Source organism: Temnothorax longispinosus, chromosome 1, assembly GCF_030848805.1.
Source record: "Temnothorax longispinosus isolate EJ_2023e chromosome 1, Tlon_JGU_v1, whole genome shotgun sequence".
NCBI lineage: Eukaryota > Metazoa > Arthropoda > Insecta > Hymenoptera > Formicidae > Temnothorax > Temnothorax longispinosus.
Window position 1 is genome coordinate 9,039,271 of NC_092358.1, and position 25,019 is coordinate 9,064,289.

The following is a 25,019-nucleotide window of genomic DNA, read 5'->3' on the forward strand; positions in this document are numbered from 1 at the left end:
GTTAAATACTGTTAAAGCGCGTCATCTAACCTATTGTAAGTATTCTCTACTTTAACAAAAAGACTTCAATTTATCAACAATTTATTGCTTTAAATGTTGTGTTTTGGTAAAGCAGCGACTTTCTCGCGAAATAAAGTATTCTCTGCTTTAAAAAAAAACGTAATTTAGTCGTTTATGCCTCTCAATACTCAAAATAGCTGCTATATTTTCGAAACTTTTTTTGTTAATAACTTTTTAACGAATAACGACCGCCGGCTAAAAACTTCTAAAGGTCACTCAGGAGGGTGACCTTGATAACATATGTCAAGGTCAAGGTCATCGGGGAGAATGTCCCTTTTGTAAATAATTACCATGATTTTTTTTAGACAAAACGCTACTGTAATGACTCTCTTGTTTATATTGCATTTAAAATGTTTATGCTCATATTCTATTTATTGTTATGTTTTACTGTGTGTAAATAAATTAAAATGCTATAACTCTGGGGATGCTGCGAAGTGGAATATTTACACCGACAAAGTATCTATTTTACATATTTTTGAAATAGCTTTAATTTTACAAGATTGCAAATCCTTATATATATATATATATATATATATATATATATATATATATACACAATTAAATACCAACAATTAACTATAGAATACTATAAGGACGGAAAAAAAGTTAAAAAAATTACGTTTGTTTTTGCACGTAAAGTGGTCATTCACGAAATGGCAACGCCAATTACCAACATTTTTAGTTCAATTTAGTGAATGCTTTCCTTTTCGAAGTTTGACCGTTGCTTAAAAATAATTAAAGTTAAATGAATAAGTATCGCAGTCGAGTAAGTTCCGCTTTGATAAGTATGAGGACACCATTGATGAACTTTTATCAAGAAAATAAAAAAGTGAGTGCTTTGGCCCAGTCATTCTGCTTTATTATGTCAAACTTTTCCTTGTGAAAATCGAGTAATAATATAAATCTATTTTATGTAGTCAGATGAAATTCACACACACAAAAACCGCGCTATCTGACGAGCTGGAAACGACAGAATAGCGCGTAAAGCGGGGAGCACACACTTCTGCACAACGCATAATGCGTAAGCATAAGAAAATTGATTGGTCCATACACATGTGCATAAGGAAATAGACCAATCAATTTTCTTATGCTTACGCATTATGCGTTGTGCAGAATTGTGTGCTCCCCGCTTAAACGGGGAGACGTAAGTCCATGGCGTAAACCGTAATGCCCGATCTACAATAGCTGTAGTAAGCTGTAGTAAGCCTCAAGATGTAAGAAACTGACCAATCACAGTCGATTATTCTCCTCACATTCGCCTGTAATTGGTCAATTTCTTACGGCTTGAGGCTTACTACAGCTTACTACAGCTATTGTAGATCGGGCATAAACTCGTCGCGCCACCGCCAATAACGGGCGACGCCAATTCCCCTCCTCCGATTGCTCCGACCAACGACGCGCCCGACGATCGAAATATACCATTTTTGGAATGGATTTCTGGCAAATTAAACAAAGCAAAGCGAGAAACAAATGTTTACCGAATGGCGATTCACAACTGGTATTTAATTCATATAGGATTAAATAGAAAAGGAACAAGAAAAAAAGCTTAGGTGCGAGATGCGGTAGCTTTTAGCGAAACGTTAATTAGTACACAGGAAATAAAGGAAAAAATGTAGACACTAATCACAAGTGACGCGCGCTTGACTTTGTATCATTAATAATTGATATATTTAGAAGGCACACAATAAACACCTCCCGTTTATCGAAATTGGTCGAGCGGCGCGCGTCGTCCTGTCTCGGCTTCACAACATCCCTGAATATCGAGACCGTAATATTACTTGGAAATCAGACGGACGAACGACAATTATGTTTCAACACACTCGATTTTAATGTAATAACTTTATTTCGTATATAGAAGTATCACACATTAATAACTTTTCTGTCTATAATATTATATGTAAGTTATATCACATACGTCGTGATTATGATACATACACATCACGAAGTTTTCTTTCGTTTCGTCGCGATAAAGTTCTTGAAATTCTCACGTCAAAACTTCTATTAATTTTACTGAAAAAATATATAGGAAGTGTTCCAGGCAAAAAATATGGCAAGTGATACTTTTTTCTCCCTTCCTATTCTTTTTTAAACAGAACTGCGATTATAATTAAATGTTACACTAAAAACGTACAATAAAAAATTGTCGTATTATCTGTATCTGATTGCATCTGTGTCTGCAATCCGCAATATAAAATCAGTCCTTTTTCAATCTCTTCTTTATTTTATCAATTAGGCAATACTGAGAGATGTAAGTCTACTAAAACGAGTCTAAAAACATATTCTTATTTCAATGAACACTTAAACTACTTAAATTACATCCGACAGTTATAAAATCATAGGCATCATCAGTAACATAATGAATAATTAAAATTTTGGTTTAGGCTGAATTAAGAAATAAAGCTTCAATTGTCTGTACAGGAATATCACAATTTACAGACAAATCAATCAATAAAATAATCATCGTTCTTTTTTGGCATAAGAATAAGAAATAATAAATTCTATTGTTTCTTTTAATTATCCACATAATCCACAAAATCCAGATAATCATCCACATTATCCACAAAATCCGGATAGTCATCCACATTATCATCCACATGATCCACAAAATCCGGATAATCATCCACATTATCATCCACATAATCCACAAAATCCGGATAATCATCCACATCATCCACAAAATCCGGATAATCATCCACATCATCCACAAAATCCGGATAATCATCCACAAAATCCGGATAATTATCCACATAATCCACAAAATCTGGATAATCATCCACAAAATCCGGATAATTATCCACATCATCCACAAAATCCGGATAATCATCCACATCATCCACAAAATCCGGATAATCATCCACATCATCCACAAAATCCGGATAATCATCCACATCATCCACAAAATCCGGATAATCATCCACATCATCCACAAAATCCGGATAATCATCCACATCATCCACAAAATCCGGATAATCATCCACATAATCCACAAAATCCGGATAATCATCCACAAAATCCAGATAATTATCCACCATGTCGTCAGGAGCATGCATTGGATTATTTTGCGCGTTGACTGCTCTGTAATCAACTCTACGTTTTATCGTTAGATTACAGTGAAAACAGTTTTTATTGTCAATCAGATGGTGCATATCATTCTCGCGTATGCGCAAACAGTCGATTAAAAAATTTTGCCTCGGTATTCTGCATGATTTCACCTGTTTGAAAACACAAGTTGTCTTAATATATCGTTATTATTATCTTGTTATGGGCAATAACATTCAACATTGAATATGCTGCTTTTAAAAATGCCGTTGAAGAGATCTTTATAATTATTTATAAAAACGTGATTATAATCTAATTTTTAAATATTAAAGAAGTGAGCGCTTTATTTATACAAATAATAATGGATATAATCTTACCGGGCCATTGTAAGTACCGTTAGATGTCCCAATTGCTTCAAATGTATATGTGAATTGTTTGCATACAGAGATGGAGTTCGCGATTTGCAAGAAACCCATCACATCACCCATCTGATTTATGGAAATATTCAAGAAAAACAGACCCATCTCTTTGATATGAAAAGCAAAATCGTAATCCCGATTCAAGATATACTTCAGAGTCCATTTCTTTTTTAATACATTATCTTTTGCATTGAACTGTAATTACAATTAACCATAACAAAAATACAATCTTGAAAAGTTTAATTATAATTCCAATCGCACATTTGCAAATTTGAAAAAAATACGCGCTATACCTCATAAAATACATCTTTATGGTGATTTCTTAAATGGCCAATCATTCGTCCATGTGGTAGTTCCACTACACAAGTTCCAATACGACACGGATATAATCCTTTTCCTTCTCTAGGTGCCAAATTCAGCATAAATTTTTGTTGCTCGTTTCTCTTTTATCGTTTGAAGGAAAAATGAGAAGTAAAAATAAATAGATATCTAAATTAAGATTGTCTTGTATTATCTTTGTATTGTTTTTGTCTCTCATTATTATTATCTCGTATTATTATCGCTGTATTAACTGGAAATAAACACCATACCTTTATGTCCTGCAATATGGTTGAGATTTGTTCCACTGCCAAATTTCTCGTTCCCGTAAAGGGAGATTTACATATAGGGCAGACCTGCAGCCGTATTCTGCACGGATTACAAATGTGGTGGCCATTTACGCATTGGTTTTTTACACCCTGTGCTACTTCTAAGCACACGGGACATTTGAGCAATTCCTCCAGTGCATCACACCACTGAAACAATCGGAATTATGGAATGATCATTCGGTACAATGATTAGACATATAATTATTAAACATGCGGCCAATGTTGCAAAAGTATAATTCGAGGTTAATATAAAAAATTCGAGGTTAACATAAATAACGTAATCGTAATAAAATTATCAGCAATCGGATAAAATCCGCTGATAACGTTAAGACGTAATTGACGTTACGGCGCAGACACAAGATCTGCAGAAGAAATCGTGCTAGAACATAAAAATATCGCGGCGTAGCAATACCATACCATAACTCGAATCTCCTCCATCGTGATTGAGCGTATTTTGAGCTCGATACACGAGCACAAGACGACAGTATTTTGAAGACACAGGCGACCGGTGGGCGGTGACCGGTAGAATGTAGAACTGGGCGCGTTCAGCAGACCAAGCCGCTCAGTAGCAGTCGAACGTGATTGGCTTTTATTTTTAGAACCAACCAATCAACGCAGATTGTTGATAAGACGAACTCAACAGTTGTATCTGCTGAACACGGCCACTGACAATACACTCGCTACAAAACACAAAACTAACATCTACCGCTTTTTCTGGAATTCCCCGGTTTTTTCGTCTCTGGCCACGTTGCCCAGGTTGCTCAGGATTACCACACTCCATTGACAACAAAATTGCTAGACGGCTTTCATGAAAATGATCATCGCTTATTGGATAGCAATTAGCAACCGAATCTCTGATTCGTCAGCTTCAATAAGTACGTGCGCACTGATTACATTTCAGTGCACTGACGTCATCGTCCGTCCTGACAGAGCAATATTTCGTAATCCGATCTTATATTTAATAATAAGATAAAGGAATAAGGGAATGTCGCATCTCACTTCAGTACACGTATGTACATTAAAGTGAGATGCAACATGCCTTATTCCTTATTCCTCTATCTTATTCCTTATTTTTCTCATTGTGTCTGAGCCCTTATTTTTTACTGCGTGTAAATAAATTAAAATGCTATAACTCATTGTCAGGGGATGCCGACGTGGAATATTTACACCGACAAAATTTTATCTATTTTACGTATTCTTGAAATAGCTTTAATTTCACAAGATTGCAAATCTTTTTATATACATACAATTAAATACTAACAATTAATTATAGAACACTAAGGACGAAAAAAAAATTTTTTTAAATTACTTTTGTTTTTGCACGTAAAGTCGTCACCCACGAAATGGCAACGCCAATAATTACCAACATTTTTAGTTCAATTTAGTGAACGTTTTCTTTTTCGAAGTTTGGCCGTTGCTTAAAAATAATTAAAGTTAAATGAATATCGCCACATATCGCAGTGTGTCGAGTAAGTTCTTTCGCGCTTTGATGTATGAGGGCACCATTGATAAACTTTTATCAAGGAAATAAAAAAGTGAGTGCTTTGGCCCAGGGTTATTCTGATTTATTATGTCAAATTTTCCTCGTGAAAATCGAGTAATAATACAAATCTATTTTAAGTATGCGTGGTCAGATGAAATTCACACACAAACAAAAACCGCGCCATCTGACGAGCTGGAAACTGCTGGAAACGACAGAATAGCGCCACCGGCGGGGCCCACCGCCAATAACGGGCGACGCCGATTCCTCTCCACCGCGACTGCTCCTACGCCCGACGCGCCCGACGTGTATGCCGCGGCACGGCGATTGCGCGCGCAATGAATCAGACCGCGCCAGTGTCGTGTATTCCTGCGGGGAAGATGTCGAAGGCGAAGAAGGTGCTGGACGAGGCCCGGGAGATCCAGAATCCCGAGCTGGATCTCGCGGACAAGGGTATCGCGACGTTCGAGGAGATGCCGGGATTGCGTGAGTCTCATCCGCGCGACCTCGTGTCCTCGCGCGCGCGTCATCGCGGATCGCCAAATTAGGCAACTTGTCGCCCGCGGCCTGGATTTCTCCGCTCGCGCGATCCGCAGCACCACAGCCGTTCTGCGGCCTGCGCGGAACCGGATCACGTGGGCGGGTCGGCGCACGCGCGCGCGCGCGCGAGTACCACGCGTGCTCGCTGGCCTTTTAAATTTGACACTTGGCGTTTTTAAAGATAAACAGTATGTTAAGCTCCGTTGCGCGAACGCGAAACTTAATGAAATATTCATATTTAAAGAGAATTCTTTTTCTGTTTTGAAATTGTAAAAATGTTGTTTAAGGGATAATATGCAATTTATTGCAATGTATGATTTTAAAATGCTGGAACATACTATATATCTCGCGCCCTATGTATAGAATTTTTAGATTTTTTCGAATCGCATGTAAAGGAGAATCGGTATTTACAAGTTTTTCACGAATCTGAGAACAAATTGTAAAATTCAATATGTGGCCATCTAATAGTTATTAGTTTTTACACATGTCCATCAACTTGCAGTAAATTTGATATCTATATTTGTTGTAACTTTTACTTTAGATTTATAATTTGCGTCGCTAAAAACTATAGATGTCACATTTGACGCAAAAATTAACTTGGTAATGACCGACCTTGTAAATCCTCATAAAATCCACTATTTTTGTAATTTTAATTTCGGATTTATAATTGATGTTCTGAAAGATTTTTACACATTGAGTTTTGCATTACAATCTAGGATTCTCTAAAGATTAAACGGATTTTTAATATATTTAAATACACTTGTAAAAATGTAAGATAGAGATGACAAGTTACGTGCTTTTTTTTTAACGCAAATTACCTTTCCGTCGAATTCACGATATTTACGAGCAAAAGTACTTTCCTCGAAGTAAAATTTGGAAAATCTAACGCTAAATATACAAAGTTACGAATCTTAATCATCGCTAATTTTTTGCTACCAAACTGAAGATGAGCTTACAAAAGTCTTGGCGTGTTTCAGTGAATATGATTAACGTAACGAGGCTGACGCTAAGTCACAATAAAATTCAAGGTGAGCGTGTCTTCCAGCTTAACGCAATTATATTGTCCGCCAATTCAATCGATGTATGATGTATTACCTACAACACAATTGTGGTTTTCGGTACAGCGGTGCCACCGGGTCTCGCCAATCTAGTCAACTTAGAGATACTGAATCTCTTCAACAATCACATCACCGAGCTGCCTATATCTCTGTCGCAAATGCCGAAGTTGAGGATCCTGAACGTGGGGTCAGTAGATTTTATATTAAAGGATGAAATTTTTAAATCAATGCTTGCGTTTGTTTATTTACATTGGCAGCTATATTGGGAAAATAAAATCTAATCACACGTTACGTGTATTATATATTCTATTTTCCCAGCAATAGAGCTCCCAATGGGAATAAACGAACGCAGGCCTTATATATCTTGAGTTTTGTTATTTTTAACTACCGTACGTGTCGAAATTTATTATTTTAACACGAAACAGTATTATTTTAACTACATTGGTTTAATTAAATTAACATTGTTTTAGTTGAATTAACGATATATTGAGTAGGAGCAGTGGCGACTGATAAAAATGGTTAAAAATGATTATAATTGAGCATAATTTGACACTACGAATTTAACAGTGTAGGCAATGTAGACTGTAGGGCGTGCCACGCGTACCCTTAGCTTTATTCCGCGACGGAAATTTATCAGAGCGTTCAACTTCCGGCAGGATGAATCGGTTAGACGTGCTTCCTCGCGGCTTCGGAGCGTTTCCGGTCCTCGAGGTGTTGGACTTGACGTACAACAATCTCAGCGAAAAGAACCTACCCGGAAATTTCTTCATGATGGGTCAGTCACGGTTGTTAAATCGTCTAATGCGTTTCTCCGCAAAAATCCGCACATTAATTCGTCCTTTCTTTAGAGACCCTGAGAGCGCTCTACCTCGCCGACAACGATTTCGAGTATCTGCCGCCTGAAATCGGCCAGTTGAAAAATCTTCAGATTGTAAGAGGATTTTAACGCTTTCGTAGTTTTGCAACTTTATGAAAAAAAAAAATATTCCGTTTCTCTCGATGTAAGACTCTCTTGATTGTAATATTTCAGCTCGTACTGAGGGAGAACGATCTGATCGAGTTACCGAAAGAGATCGGCGAACTGACACGTCTTAGGGAGCTGCATATTCAAGGAAATCGCTTGACGGTCTTACCTCCCGAGATAGGTAGGTAGAATACGATGATGTGTATATAAAATCGTACACTGTTAAATATTAGAGGATAAAATTTAAATCACTCCTTAAGTTAAATAACATTTTGCAATTTTTAACTACTATATGTGTGTCGAAATTTATTATTTTAATACAAAACAGTATTATTTTAACTAAATTGGTTCAGTTAAATTTATATTTTTTTAAGTTAAATTAATGACATTTTAAGTAAAAGTGGTGATCTATAGGAATGGTTAAAAATGACTCAAGTTATATAATTTGACACTACGAATTTAACAGTGTAGTAGAATAGCTAAGCAAAATGTATACTGCAGAATTCATATTACAGGGAATCTGGATCTGGTGAGCAACAAGGCTGTATTCCGAATGGAGTTTAATCCGTGGGTTACTCCGATCGGCGATCAGTTGCAAGTGGGCATATCTCATGTCATGGACTACATTCGCTCGGAAACGTATCGATAGTAGGTGTTTCTCTCGCTTTATTACGAATTGTTGCATAGCACAATTTAAAAAAAAACCGAACGCTTCGGAGAATGAAAATTTTTGAATTATCCGTTTTATACGAATTTCATCATGATTCTCGTGCTTCTAACACTTCAGCTAGCTTGAACTAACATTCTGTAATTGATCGGAAGGAGTTTTGACAACAAGTATTTTGTCACTTTTTTTCAGCGTTTACAATCGACATCAAAGCGCCAAAGGTCCGCCACCTGCCATCGAGAACGATAAGAGCAAAAAGATCTCACGTGCTCGTTGATGTGCGCCCGTTTTCGCGTAATCCTGACCAAATAATATTATCTCTGCCTAATCTTTTACGAAGATTATTTTTATAAGCCATATACTGCCAATAATCGTTTATTTATGCTAATTAATGAATTCAAGAATTAAATGGTGCCTTCTAGAAGTAGAATTAATAATGACAAGACATATAATGCATATTAATAACATTGTTATACATTTTTAATTGTTTATTAATTTAATATATATATACACACATATTAAATTAAAATAACGTATTATACACATTATTTCTTAATCCGAAAAAAATATATTTAAAAAAAGATTTTACATCAACTTTTTATTTTATTTTATTGAAAGTACTGTTATAGTTGTTAACTAACGATCCCAATTATATTCTTATTGCCAAAAACATATCCCTTGTAATAATAATTTTATGAAATTTTTAGAAATAATAAAATGTCGAATATATTGGATTAACAATTCAATGTCTTAAAACTTTGTATTTTTAAATGATAAAAATGGATACATCTAGGGGATTGAGAACTTTAATTTTTTAACTGAAACCTTGCGATACAGCGTCGACAGTTTTTTGCGGTACAAAAATTCTATCTGGATTTTTACATTTATTTCTACCGTCTCCCTGGACAACGAAAAAGAAAATCGCGAAACAAATCGTCTCGTTATCAATCCGCGTCAAACATTTCCGGTGTCAATAACGCTCGTTTATCCCACTTATTGCAAGCACACGAGTCTTCAAAATGGTAAATATAAAAAAATACAGCTTAATCATTTGATTTAGCAATTCGAAAATTATCAATCACGTTTTTCCGCATGATAAAATACCATTTAGGCTTTATATGCGCTATCACAATCTCGAAGATACAACTCTAAACATTAGAAATCACAAATTCAAATCAAAATTAATAAAAAATGTGAATTTATGAGCAGCGGGGACGTGTATAGTTTATTGTGATAGTTTAACGGTAAAGGATGTAGATTTGCGATAAGATATATTGATTAATCGAAACCGAAAGCGCGAAGTGCTTTCGATCCACATCGGCCAAGGCGGCGTGCAGATGGGCAACGCTTGCTGGGAGCTTTATTGCTTGGAACACGGCATACAACCCGACGGCATGTTGCCACCGCAGACCTGCGCGAGCGACGAGGGCTTTCAGACCTTCTTCAGCGAGACAGGCGGTGGAAAATACGTACCTAGGGCCGTTTTCCTCGATCTCGAACCGACAGTGATAGGTAAGCTCGTTTTACGACGTTTCAGTGATTAATAATGAAATGACAATATCGATAAGCTAATATACATTCCTTCGTCATCACCCTTTAGACGAAGTACGCACGGGGACGTATCATCAGCTGTTCCATCCCGAGCAACTAATCTCTGGCAAGGAAGATGCCGCAAACAATTACGCGCGCGGCCACTATACCCTGGGCAAGGAGATCATCGATCTCGTGCTGGATAGGATACGCAAAATAGCCGACATGTGTGCTGGTCTTCAGGGTTTCCTCATCTTTCACGCGTTCGGCGGTGGTACCGGATCTGGCTTCGCTAGTCTGCTGATGGACCGGCTGTCCATGGACTACGGCAAGAAGGCGAAGCTAGAGTTCGCCATATATCCGTCGCCGCAGATTTCCACGGCGGTCGTTGAACCCTACAACGCGATTTTGACGACCCACACCACGCTGGAGAACTCTGATTGCGCGTTCCTCGTAGACAACGAGGCGATCTACGACATTTGCCGGCGTAACTTGGACATCGAACGACCGACCTACACGAATCTGAACCGGCTGATTGGCCAGATTGTCTCGTCGATCACGGCCTCCCTGAGATTCGACGGCGCCCTCAATATCGACCTCACCGAGTTCCAGACGAATCTTGTGCCCTATCCCAGGATACACTTTCCTCTGGCGACCTACGCGCCCATCGTGTCTATCGAAAAGGCCTACCACGAGCAGCTTACCGTGATGGAGCTCACCTCGGCCTGCTTCGAGCCGGCCATGCAGATGGTCAAGTGCGACCCACGAAGGGGCAAGTACATGGCCTGCTGCTTGCTATATAGAGGCGACGTGGTGCCGAAGGACGTCAACGCTTCTATCGCGACCATCAAGACCAAGAGAACAATACAGTTTGTCGATTGGTGTCCAACGGGCTTCAAGGTTCTTTTTCTAGTGACATTTCTTCGTGACAATTTTGCAATAATTCGTGAATTGTTGGTTGTAAAAGTTCTACTTTGTGTGTACTGTCAACGTAAAAAGAATTTCGGAACAAATTCCAATTTATTAGCTATATATATATTTATCCTGCTTCAGAATATTTTGCACGTAATAATCGAGTTTGACATTTTTTCGGTTTGAATTGGATTACAATAGGTAGGAATCAATTACCAACCACCAACCGTAGTACCGGGCGGTGATCTGGCAAAGGTACAAAGAGCCATGGCCATGTTGGCGAATACCACGGCAATCGCGGAGGCGTGGGGTCGACTGAACCGTAAATTCGATCTTATGTTCAGCAAACGAGCTTTCGTTCATTGGTAAACTACGCTCGTTTCTATTTCGCAAATTTAGACTCGTTGAGGATGATCTGTCCTCATTCGCAAATTGTAATCATCAGGTACGTCGGCGAGAACATGGAGGAAAACGAATTTAACGAAGCCAGGGAGGACTTGGCCGCGTTAGAAAAGGATTATCACGAAGTCGCCACGGATTCCTTAGATATTGGTGGCGAAGAAGAAATTTGATCGTCTTCAAAAGACTCGCAGTGATAATCACGTGCAACAAGAACGCATGCACTTTGGTGGGATAAATGAACGTTTCTTTTTTTTGTTTGTTTATTCGGTCGTACCATTTTTCTAGGTCTTTTACATTGTTTTGTTGTTCTCTTGTACATATTTTATATCGTTTTTATTTTAGATACGAGTTTTTTGCGTCTTTGTGATATAATAAAAAAAAAACTTGGAGCAATTTCCGTGTTATTGAATTCTTTGATCGGAAACTTGAGGGAATTCTTAACGAGGATTTTCGGAGGAAATCCGTGAGAAAAGGGGAATGAAAGACAGAACGCCCTTTATAGATATTATAGGCTTTTTATTGTTGGAACAGCACGTGGCTGCGCGAATTATATTACATATGTATAAATTTCCGTCGGCATCTTTACATTACGGTCGCAGAAACTCTCGCATAGCGCGTAAAACTTTTATCCCCCCCCTTTTTTTCGTAGTAAAGTGTGGTGTAAAAAACGTGAACGTTCTGTATTTGTGCGTGTTACGTTGACACGTGGGAAATTTAAAACAAAATATTGCAAAGAAATAAAAGAAATAAATGTACTTTCCCTTTCTCGTGGACATTAAGCTCGGGAAGTAATACCGAATTAAATAGTCGTTAGTCGCATAATCGTACAATAATAATAAGGGCGATAGTAAATCAAAGTAAAAACGTAGAGCGATGATAGAGACGCTGCCAAGCTGACGACAGAATAACACGACAACTAATCACGTTAATTACAGCGATAACGATGACATTAGTGATAAACATTCGTCGTAATCATTATCAAGCATAACTCTTACCCTATCTCTCTCTCTCCACCTTTCGCTCTATCGTCGCATCGTCGGCGACATTTTGGAACAGTTCTTTATCGTATCGTATCAATAGAATAATAATAATCTATTGTTATATTCTTTTTAATAGAATCTTGGACGCGCCGTTCGCTGGCAGACACGCGTAATAATTTGCATATCTTCGTATCTATAAAACTTCTCGGTGTCTCTCTTTCTCTCTTTCTCTTCCTGTATCTACCTATTCTCCCTCTTCCGTTTACTTAGAGAAAAAAAAGGGAAAAAGCTTTTTATCTCGTTCTTTTCATCATACTTTTTGGATTGGCAGACTAAGTCCGCCGCTCGCTGGACTAGAGATTTTCACTACCGCTTTATTGCGCATCCGTTATCATATATTCGAAGGGGAGAGGTCTTCTTCCTCCTCGCTTCTCTAGTATTCGTTAAAAAGTAACTCTTTAAAGGGCCAAACACGTCGTCCCCTTTGGCTCGAAAGTCGTTTCGTCGTTTCAAGTTGTCTCTGGACTGTGAAAAATTTGTCTCCCTCTCCTCTAGAGAGGCAAATCGCAAATTAAAACACCGACAATTCTCTATCAGTATCAACTAACGAGGACACAACGTCGTTCTCGTTCGTAACTGGTCAAAGGACATGGATTTACAAAGATATTCAGAGGTAAACTTCGCCTAGAACAATTTCTTGTCGAGATGAAAAACTTTACAAGCGCGCGATGAGACACACCGGACGCGCAAGACACCGTTTCCAAGATTAACAGAAATTTCCAAGTCGTCCGAGGATCAATGAAATCAATGCCACAACGTGTTTTCATCTCTTTTCACGTCCAAAGGGTCAACGCGAATCGCCGAAGGTAAAGCCACGCGGCAGAGTTCAGAACAAATGTAAATTCTTGACAGTTCCAAGCTCCGTCGAATTAGAAAAGAATTCGAAAAAAGGCTTCGCTGTGTTAGTTCGCAATCAACTTTCAAGTCAATTTTACAGTGCTTCGCAGCGTCTTGTGGACCTGCAGAATCGCTGCGCGAAGGCCAAAAATTCTCTTACTGATCGTCGTCAGGCCTATAATCAATCCGCGTACAAACGATATTCGTGTTACGAAACGCTGAAAATTCGAGCGCGGTGACGTTATTAGCAAAACGAATATTGTTAGCTAGATTGAAGCGATTGTCATTGTTAGGATTTGCCTGCACGCACGAATGCCCGTTGGAGTGTCGAGAAGGCCGGGTAAAACAGGCGGGAAATGCTTAGGATCTTTGGTAAAACCCCGCCTGACACGATCGGCGATGATCACGGACGCTCAAACATTATCGTTTAAGGCGAAAATAATCGAGGAGGATGAACAACGTTGGACCTCGAGTCCATCACGCTCTCGTCGTGGCAAGGGTACAAGACGACGAGGTCTTTTCGATCACCCATATAAATGGGGTCGGAGACGCGAATGCTATCCAGATATTCTAGGCGTCTGATCGGAAAGTTTGCGCTATGTAATCAAACGGTCCATTAAATAATAATCATGCTACGAGATAGTGACTATGTTAATTCACCAACCATCACTATAATCGGTAAATCGTAAAAATAATAGCGGTCGTGGTAAAACGAAGCTACTCGCGAGTAATTAAGGACAGTTACAATGAACGAACAACTAATAATAATATAATTAAGAGTAGCGATAGAATATTAATAATAATAATAGTAATAATAAAGTAATAGTTAAAGATTGGAAGAGTAGTACGGTAGTAAGTAGTAGTAGCAATAGTAGTAGAATAGTAATAGTGGTAGTTCAGAGCGGTAGTAATTGGTAATGGTATAATGACGATTATGTCGTTTGTGAAAATATCTAGGATCGATCTCTTTTGTCGATGACGCAATCGCACGATTCACAGTCATTTACGTTTCGCTCACTTACAATACAGATTGGCAGACAGAATATCGATGTACAAGCAAACTCGACCAACTACAACTTTTCATCGCTTTCATTCTCTCACATTCTCTCTTTTGTTCTCTCTCAATCTTTCTCACTCGCTCGCTTGCTCGTATCCGCGGCAATTCATCCCCGCGTTCTCGCTCGATCGACAGTAGTGGCAGTGATCGCGATTTCGAAAGCACTTCTGCTTTCTTTGTGCGTGGTCCACCCATTAACATGTTAATTGACAGCGACACGATCACGCTAACGCGTCGCGAACTGCCTTAAACATTAATAGCGTTAAATATTCGATTCAGCGCAACTCTGCGTTTTGCAGTCCCCGAGAAAATCTCACGGGAAATGACTCGTTCCCCGGTGTATCGATTTGTTTTACTTGCCGGAACAACGTGCCTCACGTTTCAATAGAAAAAGAGATACGGCAGTGTGAAGGTGGCAAATTCCGCTTCGACTTAGCGTTTGTTCGTTCGTTCCGGTAGTTGTGGAGACGGGCGAGAAGCGCGACGGCGATGAAGCACGGCGGATTCGACGCGGAAGGAAACCAAGACGACGGAAGCACGGTAATGGACGCGGTGACGACGACGACGACGACGGCGCTGGGAACCGGGAAAACGTCCGCGCGCTCTCTCTCTGTCCCTCTCTCGGTCAGTCCCGAACTGTTCAGGACCGATAGATACGGATAACGTCGCGGATCGGCGCCCGGCAAAGTGGGCAATGACCGCCGCCCTTGCCGCGCCACTGTTGAATAGCGCATGTATAGCACATACACATGTGGCCGCACATATAGAGCACGCTATCGATGTTGCGCTCGTAGCAGATGGAGCACTCGCTCGGCTGACCGGCCAGCGTCGGCTGCAGGCCCTCGCTCCACTGCTGCAAATGGGACGAGGTCGCGCGCGACGACGCGGACGTCAGGGTGCCGTCCAGGCTCTGGTAGGTCACTGGATCGACGTACGTCGATGAACCGGTGCTGGCCATCGTTCCGGTCAACGGCGGCGAGGACTGCCTCGAGGATCCGGGATGCGGTACCGGCGCGGGCGCGGCTGCCGCTGCCGCTGCCGCGGAGAGATGCACCGGTTGCGCCGGCGAATTCCTATGCGTCGCAGAAGCGTAAATCGGTTGTGGCGTGGGCGGCGGTGGCGTCGGGTAACCGGCCTGGGGTGGTAGATTTACGACGAGCACCGTTCCGCCACCCACCGCCGGCTTAAATTGCACCATCTCGGAGAATCTGGACAATTCCGTAGCGGCGTTGCTGTGATTCGAGTGCTGTTGCTGCTGCTGCTGTTGCTGCTGGACATTGGCAGGCGAGGGATTGCTCTGACGTTGCCGGGGCGGCGACGTTGGTCTACTGGCCAACATTCTGACACGCTGAGTGCTCCCATAAGCGTCCACGAACGCCCACAGTTGGAGGCTCTGATCGACATGCATGACGACGTTGGGCGGGCCGCCGTTCTTGCTCATCTGCACCTCGCCGTAATGCGTGACCGTGAAGGCGATCTCGTCACCGGGCTGCGGACTCGACGCTACGTCCTTGGAGACCACCCAGTACTCCGGACGATCTAACAGCAGGTCGCTGTCGTCCGGCAGGTCCTCCGCCGTGAGTCGCGCCGGATCGCACGAGGTCAGGCCCAGAGCGAGGGCGCCGACGTACATCGGTTCCGTCGAGAGGATCTGCACGACCAATCGCTCGCCCAACAGCAACGGCCGGCCCGTGAACGCGTAGCCGTGACAGAACTCCGTGTCCGTGCGCGTCGCCACGCACTGCTGGTTACTGAAGCGGATGTTCCTGCCCCGAGTGCTGCGAAGAAAGAAAACGAGGAAGCGATTAGCCTCAGCGGCGCTCGCTCGCTTAATGACGGGCGTCTTAGGAAACCGTGAAAAGCGGACGGCAAATTAGTTCTGTGCGGCTGAACGGCGCGGCGAATCGTTGTGCACCGGGTAGAGTAACTCCATTGTAAATCGATGACTTTCAACTTTCACGTTATTCTCTCGGAAAAAAAAAACTATCGCGTTGAGTGATGCAAAACTTTGCCAATTTGATCGACCGAGCCTAATCAGAAAGCGTAATTGCACAAGTGACGTTCAGTCGGTGCTGGATAATTCTCTTCGGATAATTCAATCGCGATTTAAGCCAGCGAGGGCAAGAATCTTTTCCGCGACACGCATCAACCAAAGCTGGATCGCGCGGATGAAACGCGAGTGGACGATCTAGCACGCTCGATACTTACGAGTGGAAGGGCAGGGGCGTGAAAATGACGCCCGGGGGTTGAAACCTAAGACCGGGTAGCTCCACGTCGGGCTCGTGATGAATCGACATGTTCTGCATAGACGGCACGATGATCCTTTCGACATCCCGGCCGGCGTTGCTGGCATCGTCCATGGCCGAGTGCCTGCTGTGCTGCGCATTGTCCTCGTTGCTGTGCTCGGCGCCTCTGCGTATATTGTTGAAGTGCTGACGATTCGGATCGACGAACTCGATCGCGGTGCTGTTGCCGTAGACGTCGATGATCGCCCAGAGCGGGCCCCGGGTCTCGACGCCGCTGAAGAAGAGACCCTTCTCCTCGCCATTGACGCCGAAGTGAACGTCACCGGCCGACGTGACGTAGTAGAAGAGCACCGTATCCCTCTCCGCGAACCTCTCGGCGAGCGCCTTAGCCCAGTAGCCCGGCTTGTTCGTCAGATCCGGACACGCGTACCTCGGTAAACCGCTCCGGAGATTGATCGGGTCGTTGCTGGTGAAGCCGAAACGGATTACGCCGCTCCAATTGTCGGAGATCTCCAGGAACTTCACACAGACCTGCGCGGTTTCACAGAAAACCGAACATGTAGAACTTGACTCGTGAATTGTAGGAGGAAAGAGAAAAGGAAAGAAGCCACCTTGCGAAACGGGCGCGGCGGCAGAGGTGCCGCATGGGCGATCCTAAAATGGAGCTTTATTCGAGGCATCCTCGGGAATTGATTACGCTCAATTATGTTCATCCCACGTGTCGCATCATTAGAATTTTACGACTACTCCTAAATTATACGCTACGTAGAAATCGAAAATACGCTTAAACACCTAACGCGACGCCCACTTGTCTTAACAACAGCGACTGCACAGAAAAAAGAAGTGTCAAATAAAAACTTATATACTTGTATATATACGTAACAATCCATAATCTTCTTATAAGAATTTCAACTTTTTTTTTCTTGGTTGAACTATATAAATGTAACTATAAAAATGAACTATATAAATAAAAACTTTATTCAAGCAAGTTTTCTTCGTTTAACGTAACATAATCTCCCTTCCAAGATTATAGATCGTTGAGTACATGCGAGTATATTGTAAGTCTTGATTGGACACTTCTTTTTTTTCTGTGTGGTTATTCCCTTCGCGTATTCATGACGGATCGTCGGAAGACCGGGTGATTTCGTTGAAAATTGTTCGAATCATTCAGCGCGGCCATACGATCTGCTCGTATTACCTAACTACAGGCGGACACGCGAGATAAGCCCGCTGTGTACGTCGGACATCGCCGGGAGGGGCTCGTAACTTCAACCTGGACGATATGCAAAACAACGACCTACGCAAAAAAAGCCCGGCTCTCTCATGGTCGCGGCGATCCGTTTTAATATTCCGAGGAATGCGAACGGCGGTATCTCGAGCGTAACGAGAGTCGTCGGTTTCCCACAATCGGGCGGCGGGCGCCGCGCCGGTGGATTTAAAAGCCGTCGAGAGAAATTGATCCGAGGGGATCTCACCTTTTCGCCCACTCGCACGGGTCTGGCGCTAAACGTGACGCCCTTGCAAAAGCTCTCGTGCCTCCGGGCGATCGTACCGCCGTTGCACAGCCTGATGTTGTCACCGTGCACGTGGTGAAACGTCAACGGCGGCAGGTTGTTGGTACCCGCGTTCGAGGACCTGGGCGCTGAAACAGAAAACGATAACCATCGATAACGTCTTCCGACATGCAAACATCTGTACATACATACATTATCTCACAATCAGAAGACTATACGTCGTATACTTCGAATCGGTTTAGCTTATTTGTTTCGCAGATACGTTGTTTCGTAATCAAATATCAATACCGTTGGAATGTGGAAGAAAGAATGTGCAAAAATTATTTATGCTTATTTATGCGTTTCACATAAATACTTATTTATGTATACAGGATGTTTTCTAAGTAAGCAGACAAATTTGAAAAGGATATTTCTTGGTTTATTTTAAGAAGAAAAGGTTCTATAAACATGTGTCCTAAACTTCTTCGTTTTCAAAAAATACAGAGGGTGTCAAAGATACACATTCCTGGTGGATCTGAAAATGTTTTATCGGATATCAAATTGGAATCAAATATTTTTAAACGTTTTCCAGATTTTCAAAATTTTCATACTTTTTTTCTACAACTTTGACACCTTGTATTTTGAAGCAATTTATAGAACACATGTTTATAGGACCTTTTCTTCCTAAAATAAACCAAGGAATATCCCCTTCAAAAGTTTGAAGACTACTTACTTAGGAAACACTCTGTATACGCAGGAATAACATATTATTTTTATGCCTATTAAATATTGTAGGTAAATAATATTTATTTACACACATGACATACTATAAGTAATATCTTTTCGCAAAGCTGCGGCAAAAAGGTCTGCTTCAAGGTCGGTGCTTCGATATAGTTGATTTCTTTCCACGATACACTTACTTAATATATTTAATCTTTTACGAACTCTCGAGTTCGATGTATCCAATTTTTTTCAGGCTACACCTACGAACTCTAGAATATACATGGAAATGAGGTAGACGAAATAGACGTTTAATTTATATTTATATGAAAACGATTATCGTCTTTCCATTCGATATAAAAGCTAGCTTATGAACATCGCGTCGTCCAAGGATCGCCTCGACCTTTCGACCGATTGTTTCATAGGCGCGTGGGCGCGGTTAGCTGCAAAGTCGCTGGATTTCTCTTTTTCTCGATCGCGATCGGGCAGGACTCGAAGTGGCGTTTTGCCGGAAGAAATAGGCCGTCGACGTTTCTAGCGCGGCCGGGAAAATTCACTTTGAGCTAAGGTAGCCACTTCGGAACGGGGAACAAAGAAGTTCTTCAGCGCATTGCAAAAGGAAAAGGAGGGAGAAATTCGATCGGGAGAACTCGAATGCAAAAGCACCTCTCGTCGGAGCCCATCGAGCGTTTCCACTCCGGTATTTCATAATGCAGGCTCGCCGATCCGGAATGCGGGGATACCCGTCAGGACGTTTGCAGGCGATCGGCGAAGATGGAATCGCGTCGGCCCGATACCATGCACCACCGTGAAGGATCCCGTGCCTTGGATCCGAAATAATCAGTCATTTAATTTTTATAATTTCACGCGAAGAGAACACTTCGGAATACCGCAGTCGCTTTTTATCACTGTTACAATTTTTTACAAACACTTTAATTGCTTGCTCCGTTTTTTTACAAACACTTGTCACTCATATGCCGACAGCATACGATAGTATTTATTAACAAATTTTATAAACTTTGGAGAAATATTGATTGAGAATATTGACTCGAACACACATCTTTGTTCGCGATTTGAAAGCAAACCGGGAGTACCGCGCCGAAGCGACCGGCGCTCGCGAGAGCCTCGTTCTTACTGACTATCGATATGCCGAGGCGCGTAGCCGATATTGTACGTGCGCCGGAAACCGCACGTTTCGCACCGGAAGCGGCCTTCAAGAGCGGACGCCAAGTATTGAGATACACCCGGCGATCCGCTTTCTCCGCAAAACGGCCCGGATGCGGCCCGGAAACCGCCGTTATAATATACGCGGGAGGGAGTTGATTTACACCTTGGCGTCTTCATCGCGAACTTGCAGCGCTTCCTCTGTGAAAGAAATAAAAAATGCGGAAGAGGAACAGTGCGGTTTGCTCCGAGATACCGGTGGGTTAATAACAATGTATCCACAGTGTTAATCAATTGCAGAAGAAACGCAGAAGAAACTCTAGAAAGAATTGAAATTCTCTAAGCTAGAATCGCAAAGCGGATAATAATAAGGGGATAAATAAGAAAATAGAGAGAGAGTCACTAAATCTCTACCCGCTTATCTCGCAGTTTTATTTCTTATCTATCTGCTTTTGCCTACATATTTTCCTAACGATAAAAATATCTGCATAAATACGCGCGATCTATTCACGAGAACATTCACACCATCGTTAGAAAACTCTCGCGACAAAATTATGGTGCGTGATATAAGAAGTTGCTAGATATCAATATTGATTAATCTGTTAATCGGAATCGAGCGGTGGCGGTCGTTGTCGCCGAGATCGACTGAATAAATGTGATCTGCAGATAAAAAACCAGCACCGGTAAAAATCGCGAACCGTTCGGTTTCTCACGCTCCCGTATAAGGCGCACGTATTAGGAAACGCGTTCGCGCTAATTGAAATTTCTAATTTCCCCCCTCCCTTCGCTGTCGAAAGGGGAAGGGGAGGCGGAACAGTCGCGCTTTTTTCCCCTCTCTCGCTCGGCGGAACCGTTACTACGCGGTTGCAATTATGTAAAAAGTAAATGCGCGGGGTTTCCAGGATTATATGGGAGTTGCGAGTCGTTGCGAGACGCCGAGGTCACCAACGACCGCGCGAACACAGGACGATATTGCGTGTCGCGCGTCCACCGTCCCGTTCCACCTGTTTTCTCGCGTAATTTTCGGCCGGTCAGTCCGGTCACCCGAAAGAAACTTGCCCGCCGTTGAGGCAACATTACGAAATCCGGGGTCGCCCGGATAGAGTTCTTTCCTGGAACTCGCGTATCATCCTGTTGATCGGCGCGGCCACAAGCACGCTTTATTTCGCCATGTTGCGTAGGCCAATAAAAAAAAGGATCGGAATACATAAGTCTAGTGATAATGAAATGCTTCCGTTAGTCGAGAGATTTTGTTCTTTAAATCGGTTTCCAAGACTCGATTGCGCAATGAGGAAACAGATAAATGTCTATTCATTTTTATACATGGTATAAAGTTTCTGACCAATCTTTGGTTCGACGCTATAGTTCAAGGTTCGATTTTGACATGAAAATTATAATAGTACAAGATGTAATTATAATATAATTACATTTTATGTAATATAATTAAATTATAATATAAGACTGTATAATCGCCGATCGAGACCGAGCAAAGAATGACAGGTGTAAAATCGCGCGCGATCTCTAAAAGACACGACCGTGATTTTCATCTGTGCGGGGAAAGCAGGTGAAGAGCATCTCGCGACGAAGTCTAATTTACACGGATTGGAGAAGCGTCGTTGTTTAGTCTCTCGATTAGTCACGGCAAGAACGTGAATCGCCGACGCACCTCCGACAGTCGGTTAGAAACGCCTGGCCGATTCATCGTGGGAATGTTATGACGTATACCGTTGCATCTCGCCGGCGTTCTTGTTGGCCTCGTGTAACCAAAGCATGACTCCATTTACCCCTGGCGGACGGGCCGTTTACTCGCCACCACCACCGCGACTTCACCGCAGGCGCAAGAGAGTTTCGCGGGGACGGCGGAATTTGCGCGGCGCATCATCGCGAAATGGCAATTATCTTAGCCCTTTGCGAGATTGTTAAAGAAATCTGGAGAGGCTGTGTCTCTCGTTACATATAAATTTAGATTCAACTTTTCCGGAGATCAGCTTTTCCGATTGCACTCGAGTTCTCCGGGATCTCCGTTGAGAGGTCAACGGCGTCCGAGGATTGACACGCGGATTGACACACTGCTTTCAGTCCACGAGGATCAATCGCGACCGTGAAGATACAGCGTTACCGCCTGTGAACAGTTATGCGAACATTCGCTGAGTAATCGCCGATTCAATTCGTCGTGACCGTCATTAAAGACCGCGACGCACACGTCTTCCTTTTTTTATCCGGAGAGCGACCAAGCGCCAGGCGATCGATCTCCACGCAAATCGCGCGAGTCAGCGAGAATTTCTCTCTCTCTCTCTCTCTCTTCGCCGGTAGTAATTGGTCTATGCCCGCGCCTATGCCGCCATTCGCCGGCGCATCTCGTGGGAAACCCGTGGCACACATTTGCGCGGAAGTGCCCCTCGTAGACTGCAAGACTCTCGGTGAATCTCGGCGCGTCGCGCGCGATGAGTCGCCGCGATGCTGCATCTCGCGCGGGGCCGGGCTTAATTAAAATCTCGTTTCTAGCGCCCGATGTCGCCGGTAGCGAAATAACACAGATGTTGCGAAGGTAGAGCGCGAGAAAATTGAAAATAAAAATAACAACACAGGTAGGCCCGCGTCGCGATTTAGGAAAGGATGTGTGTTTGAGAGCGTTACACATCGATTAATCGCGATCTCATCGCCGACGAAAACCTCGCGATCCTACCTCGACTGAGAGGACCACAAGCCTCTGGGATTGGAAAAATAAAGGATTAAATTAATTCAGTTTGATTATTTCCGCTTGATCGACCCCCTTTACTTTGTTCCACGCGTCACCGGCAACTTGCGTCATTTCTATTTTAAATTTATTTCCCTTGCGTATTACACCTTTACTCCAGTATAAAGTCTGTGACATTTAAGAAGTTTCACGATGCGCTCTCGCCGGCGTTATCGAAATAATTCCAACCGGCGAGCGCGTTATCGTATCGAGGTGAAAGTAATCGGGGGAATAGAACACGCGCGGCGGCTTCGCGAACACGCGCGAGGTCGCCACGGCGACGATGTGAACGCGATGCACTTTGTATGATGTAAATAAACGAAGCCTTGACCGAGCTTCGTTCCTCCCTCCCTCCCTGTCCTCAGCTCATTCACCGTAATCAAATCACCACCAAAATCTATTTCTGCATCGGATACTATCAGCCGCTTGTAGGAAAGAACGCGGACGCGCCGTGCAGCCTGATAAGGCTGCCATAATCGACGCATCTTGGCGTATACCTCGCGGCCTCGCTCAGGTTCGACGAACCGTGACGCAAAACGACGACTCCGCGGGTTTTGATCGAATAAACAAAGAACGAGAAGATCGGCGAAGCGCGCAGCAGCCCTTTAACACACCGTATCCTCTTACGTTTCGCAGACCATCATTGATTCGCGAGATAATAACTAAATTCTTACGTAGTAAAACACAATCGGTATCGATTATTATCAATAAAATATAATTAACAATAAATGTTTTTACTCGACCTATAACTATATTTATTAATAATAATCGTCACGACGTGTTAAAACTCTTTATTGTTAATTAATTACTGGCAAAGTAAAAGTTTCCCAAAAAGATTGGGTTAAAATATAATTAGTATTCTCATTAAGAAATTATCTGTTTTGTTCTACATAGCTATATCAAGAGCCGGATGTCTCCGCGCGATCATTCACGCGACTCCGGAAGAATCGACGTGAAAAGAGGGGGAAAAAAAAGAATGGGAGGAAGGAAGGAAAGTGAGACGCGCAACAGGCTGCGGCCGCGTCGGGTTGCGTGCGCCTGTTACCTATCTTAAGGACGACTTGGAGCCAGGGGTTACGGACCGTTCCGATAAGGCACTCGAGGTACTGTTAAGCGGCACGCCGACGAGGTCGGTGGTAATTTTCTCCGCGCGCGCTCTTGCTAGGCCTCGTAGCAGGAGGGGCCTTGTTCCCACGCCCGGTGCCGTGATCTTTGCCGAGCTACCTAGTCGTCCTAGGAGGCGATCTCCCTCTCTCTTTCTCCACGGAGGAGCTCCGCGTCCTTTCCCCTACCTAAGCCGATTCTCCTCTTCCTCCCTCTTTCCAATTCTCTCTCTCTCTCTCTCTCTCTCTCTCATTCTCTCTTTCTCCGCCGTTCTTTCTGTTTTGCCCTCCACCATCACGTGCGTTACGTAAGATGGCAATGTGCGAGAGTCTCTCTCGTCATGCTGAAATAATAATAACGCGTACACACAGCCGAGGCGCGAACGAGAGGTGGCCACGACCGCGAGCGAGATGGAAAAGTAGCCGTCCACGCCACGCGGAGAAGAAGGTAGCTCTCGGGATGGCGCGCGCATGGTTAACGTAATTACGGAGAGCACACCTCGCGTGCGCGCGATGCAGCACGCGGTAAACAATCGGTACATTAAGCTACCATCTACACGCGATTCAGAATCGCGATTAGGAGCGGATAGGTAACGGGCGCGGTGAGGGTCGTCGAACCCGGGGACTCCACAAGTCTTCCCCCCTAATTGCCGCGATCGCGGCTCGTGATTTGCGCTGCGGGGCGATAAAGATAAAGGTCCCTATCATGTAGATCGCGATGACGTTACGTCGTAATGTTCGCGCAATTAGCCTGACGCGGCACAATAGCGCCTTCTATCGCGGTCAGCGTCATTGGATCGATGATCGTACAAGATTCTTTCGTAATTACGTTTGATGCCTTGCCATTTGCCTGCCTCTGCTTTCGTAATAAAACGACGGAAGGATTGTGTACGTGTCGTTTCTC

At 42.9% G+C, this 25,019-nt stretch overlaps 4 protein-coding genes across 7 annotated transcripts in view; 2 read left to right on the forward strand and 2 right to left on the reverse strand.

The window, feature by feature from the left end:
* Nucleotides 1–618: 618 nt before the first annotated feature.
* Nucleotides 619–5,311, reverse strand: LOC139814723 (uncharacterized). 2 transcript variants are annotated; one of them, XM_071781195.1, is made up of 5 exons: nt 4,583–5,311; nt 4,109–4,312; nt 3,812–3,961; nt 3,477–3,713; nt 623–3,272 (listed from the first exon to the last, which is right to left on the reverse strand). In XM_071781195.1, exons 1-5 carry the CDS (start codon nt 4,601–4,603, stop codon nt 2,571–2,573), a joined length of 1,314 nt encoding a protein of 437 aa, XP_071637296.1. In that variant the 5' UTR covers nt 4,604–5,311; the 3' UTR covers nt 623–2,570. The 2 variants fall into 2 exon arrangements, with proteins under 2 accessions (XP_071637303.1, XP_071637296.1); XM_071781202.1 differs by lacking the exon at nt 4,583–5,311 and having other exon boundaries at nt 619–3,272; nt 3,812–4,007; nt 4,109–4,248.
* A 561-nt stretch (nt 5,312–5,872) lies between these two features.
* Ics (ras suppressor protein 1) lies at nt 5,873–9,462 on the forward strand. The gene is made up of 8 exons (XM_071782500.1): nt 5,873–6,131; nt 7,163–7,213; nt 7,310–7,430; nt 7,900–8,018; nt 8,092–8,174; nt 8,274–8,388; nt 8,723–8,855; nt 9,067–9,462. The coding sequence occupies exons 1-8, from the start codon at nt 5,984–5,986 to the stop codon at nt 9,149–9,151; spliced, it is 855 nt and encodes a 284-aa protein (XP_071638601.1). The 5' UTR covers nt 5,873–5,983; the 3' UTR covers nt 9,152–9,462.
* A 145-nt stretch (nt 9,463–9,607) lies between these two features.
* Nucleotides 9,608–12,062, forward strand: LOC139814766 (tubulin alpha-1 chain). The gene is made up of 4 exons (XM_071781252.1): nt 9,608–10,386; nt 10,475–11,304; nt 11,518–11,681; nt 11,762–12,062. Exons 1-4 carry the CDS (start codon nt 10,212–10,214, stop codon nt 11,886–11,888), a joined length of 1,296 nt encoding a protein of 431 aa, XP_071637353.1. The 5' UTR covers nt 9,608–10,211; the 3' UTR covers nt 11,889–12,062.
* A 151-nt stretch (nt 12,063–12,213) lies between these two features.
* Neur (E3 ubiquitin-protein ligase neur) overlaps nt 12,214–25,019 on the reverse strand; it is a 60,290-nt gene continuing 47,484 nt past the window's right edge. For all 3 annotated transcript variants that reach the window (XM_071780713.1, XM_071780697.1, XM_071780705.1), the window contains exons 2-4: nt 18,374–18,540; nt 16,861–17,429; nt 12,214–16,430 (exon numbers count right to left, since the gene is read on the reverse strand). In XM_071780713.1, the coding sequence (XP_071636814.1) occupies nt 15,293–16,430; nt 16,861–17,429; nt 18,374–18,540 (1,874 nt within the window). In that variant the 3' untranslated portion in view covers nt 12,214–15,292. The remainder of the gene's footprint in view (nt 16,431–16,860; nt 17,430–18,373; nt 18,541–25,019) is intronic.

Coding starts and splice junctions, on each gene's coding strand:
- Ics (XM_071782500.1), top strand. CDS start 5,984: ATGAATCAGACCGCGCCAGTGTCGTGTATTCCTGCGGGGAAGATGTCG. Junction 6,132..7,162: donor CGAGGAGATGCCGGGATTGC/GTGAGTCTCATC, acceptor GGCGTGTTTCAG/TGAATATGATTAACGTAACG. Junction 8,175..8,273: donor AGTTGAAAAATCTTCAGATT/GTAAGAGGATTT, acceptor GTAATATTTCAG/CTCGTACTGAGGGAGAACGA.
- LOC139814723 (XM_071781195.1), bottom strand. CDS start 4,603: ATGGAGGAGATTCGAGTTATG. Junction 3,962..4,108: donor CCATATTGCAGGACATAAAG/GTATGGTGTTTA, acceptor AAACGATAAAAG/AGAAACGAGCAACAAAAATT. Junction 3,273..3,476: donor ACGGTACTTACAATGGCCCG/GTAAGATTATAT, acceptor GTTTTCAAACAG/GTGAAATCATGCAGAATACC.
- LOC139814766 (XM_071781252.1), top strand. CDS start 10,212: ATGGGCAACGCTTGCTGGGAGCTTTATTGCTTGGAACACGGCATACAA. Junction 10,387..10,474: donor TCTCGAACCGACAGTGATAG/GTAAGCTCGTTT, acceptor ATCACCCTTTAG/ACGAAGTACGCACGGGGACG. Junction 11,682..11,761: donor AAACGAGCTTTCGTTCATTG/GTAAACTACGCT, acceptor TGTAATCATCAG/GTACGTCGGCGAGAACATGG.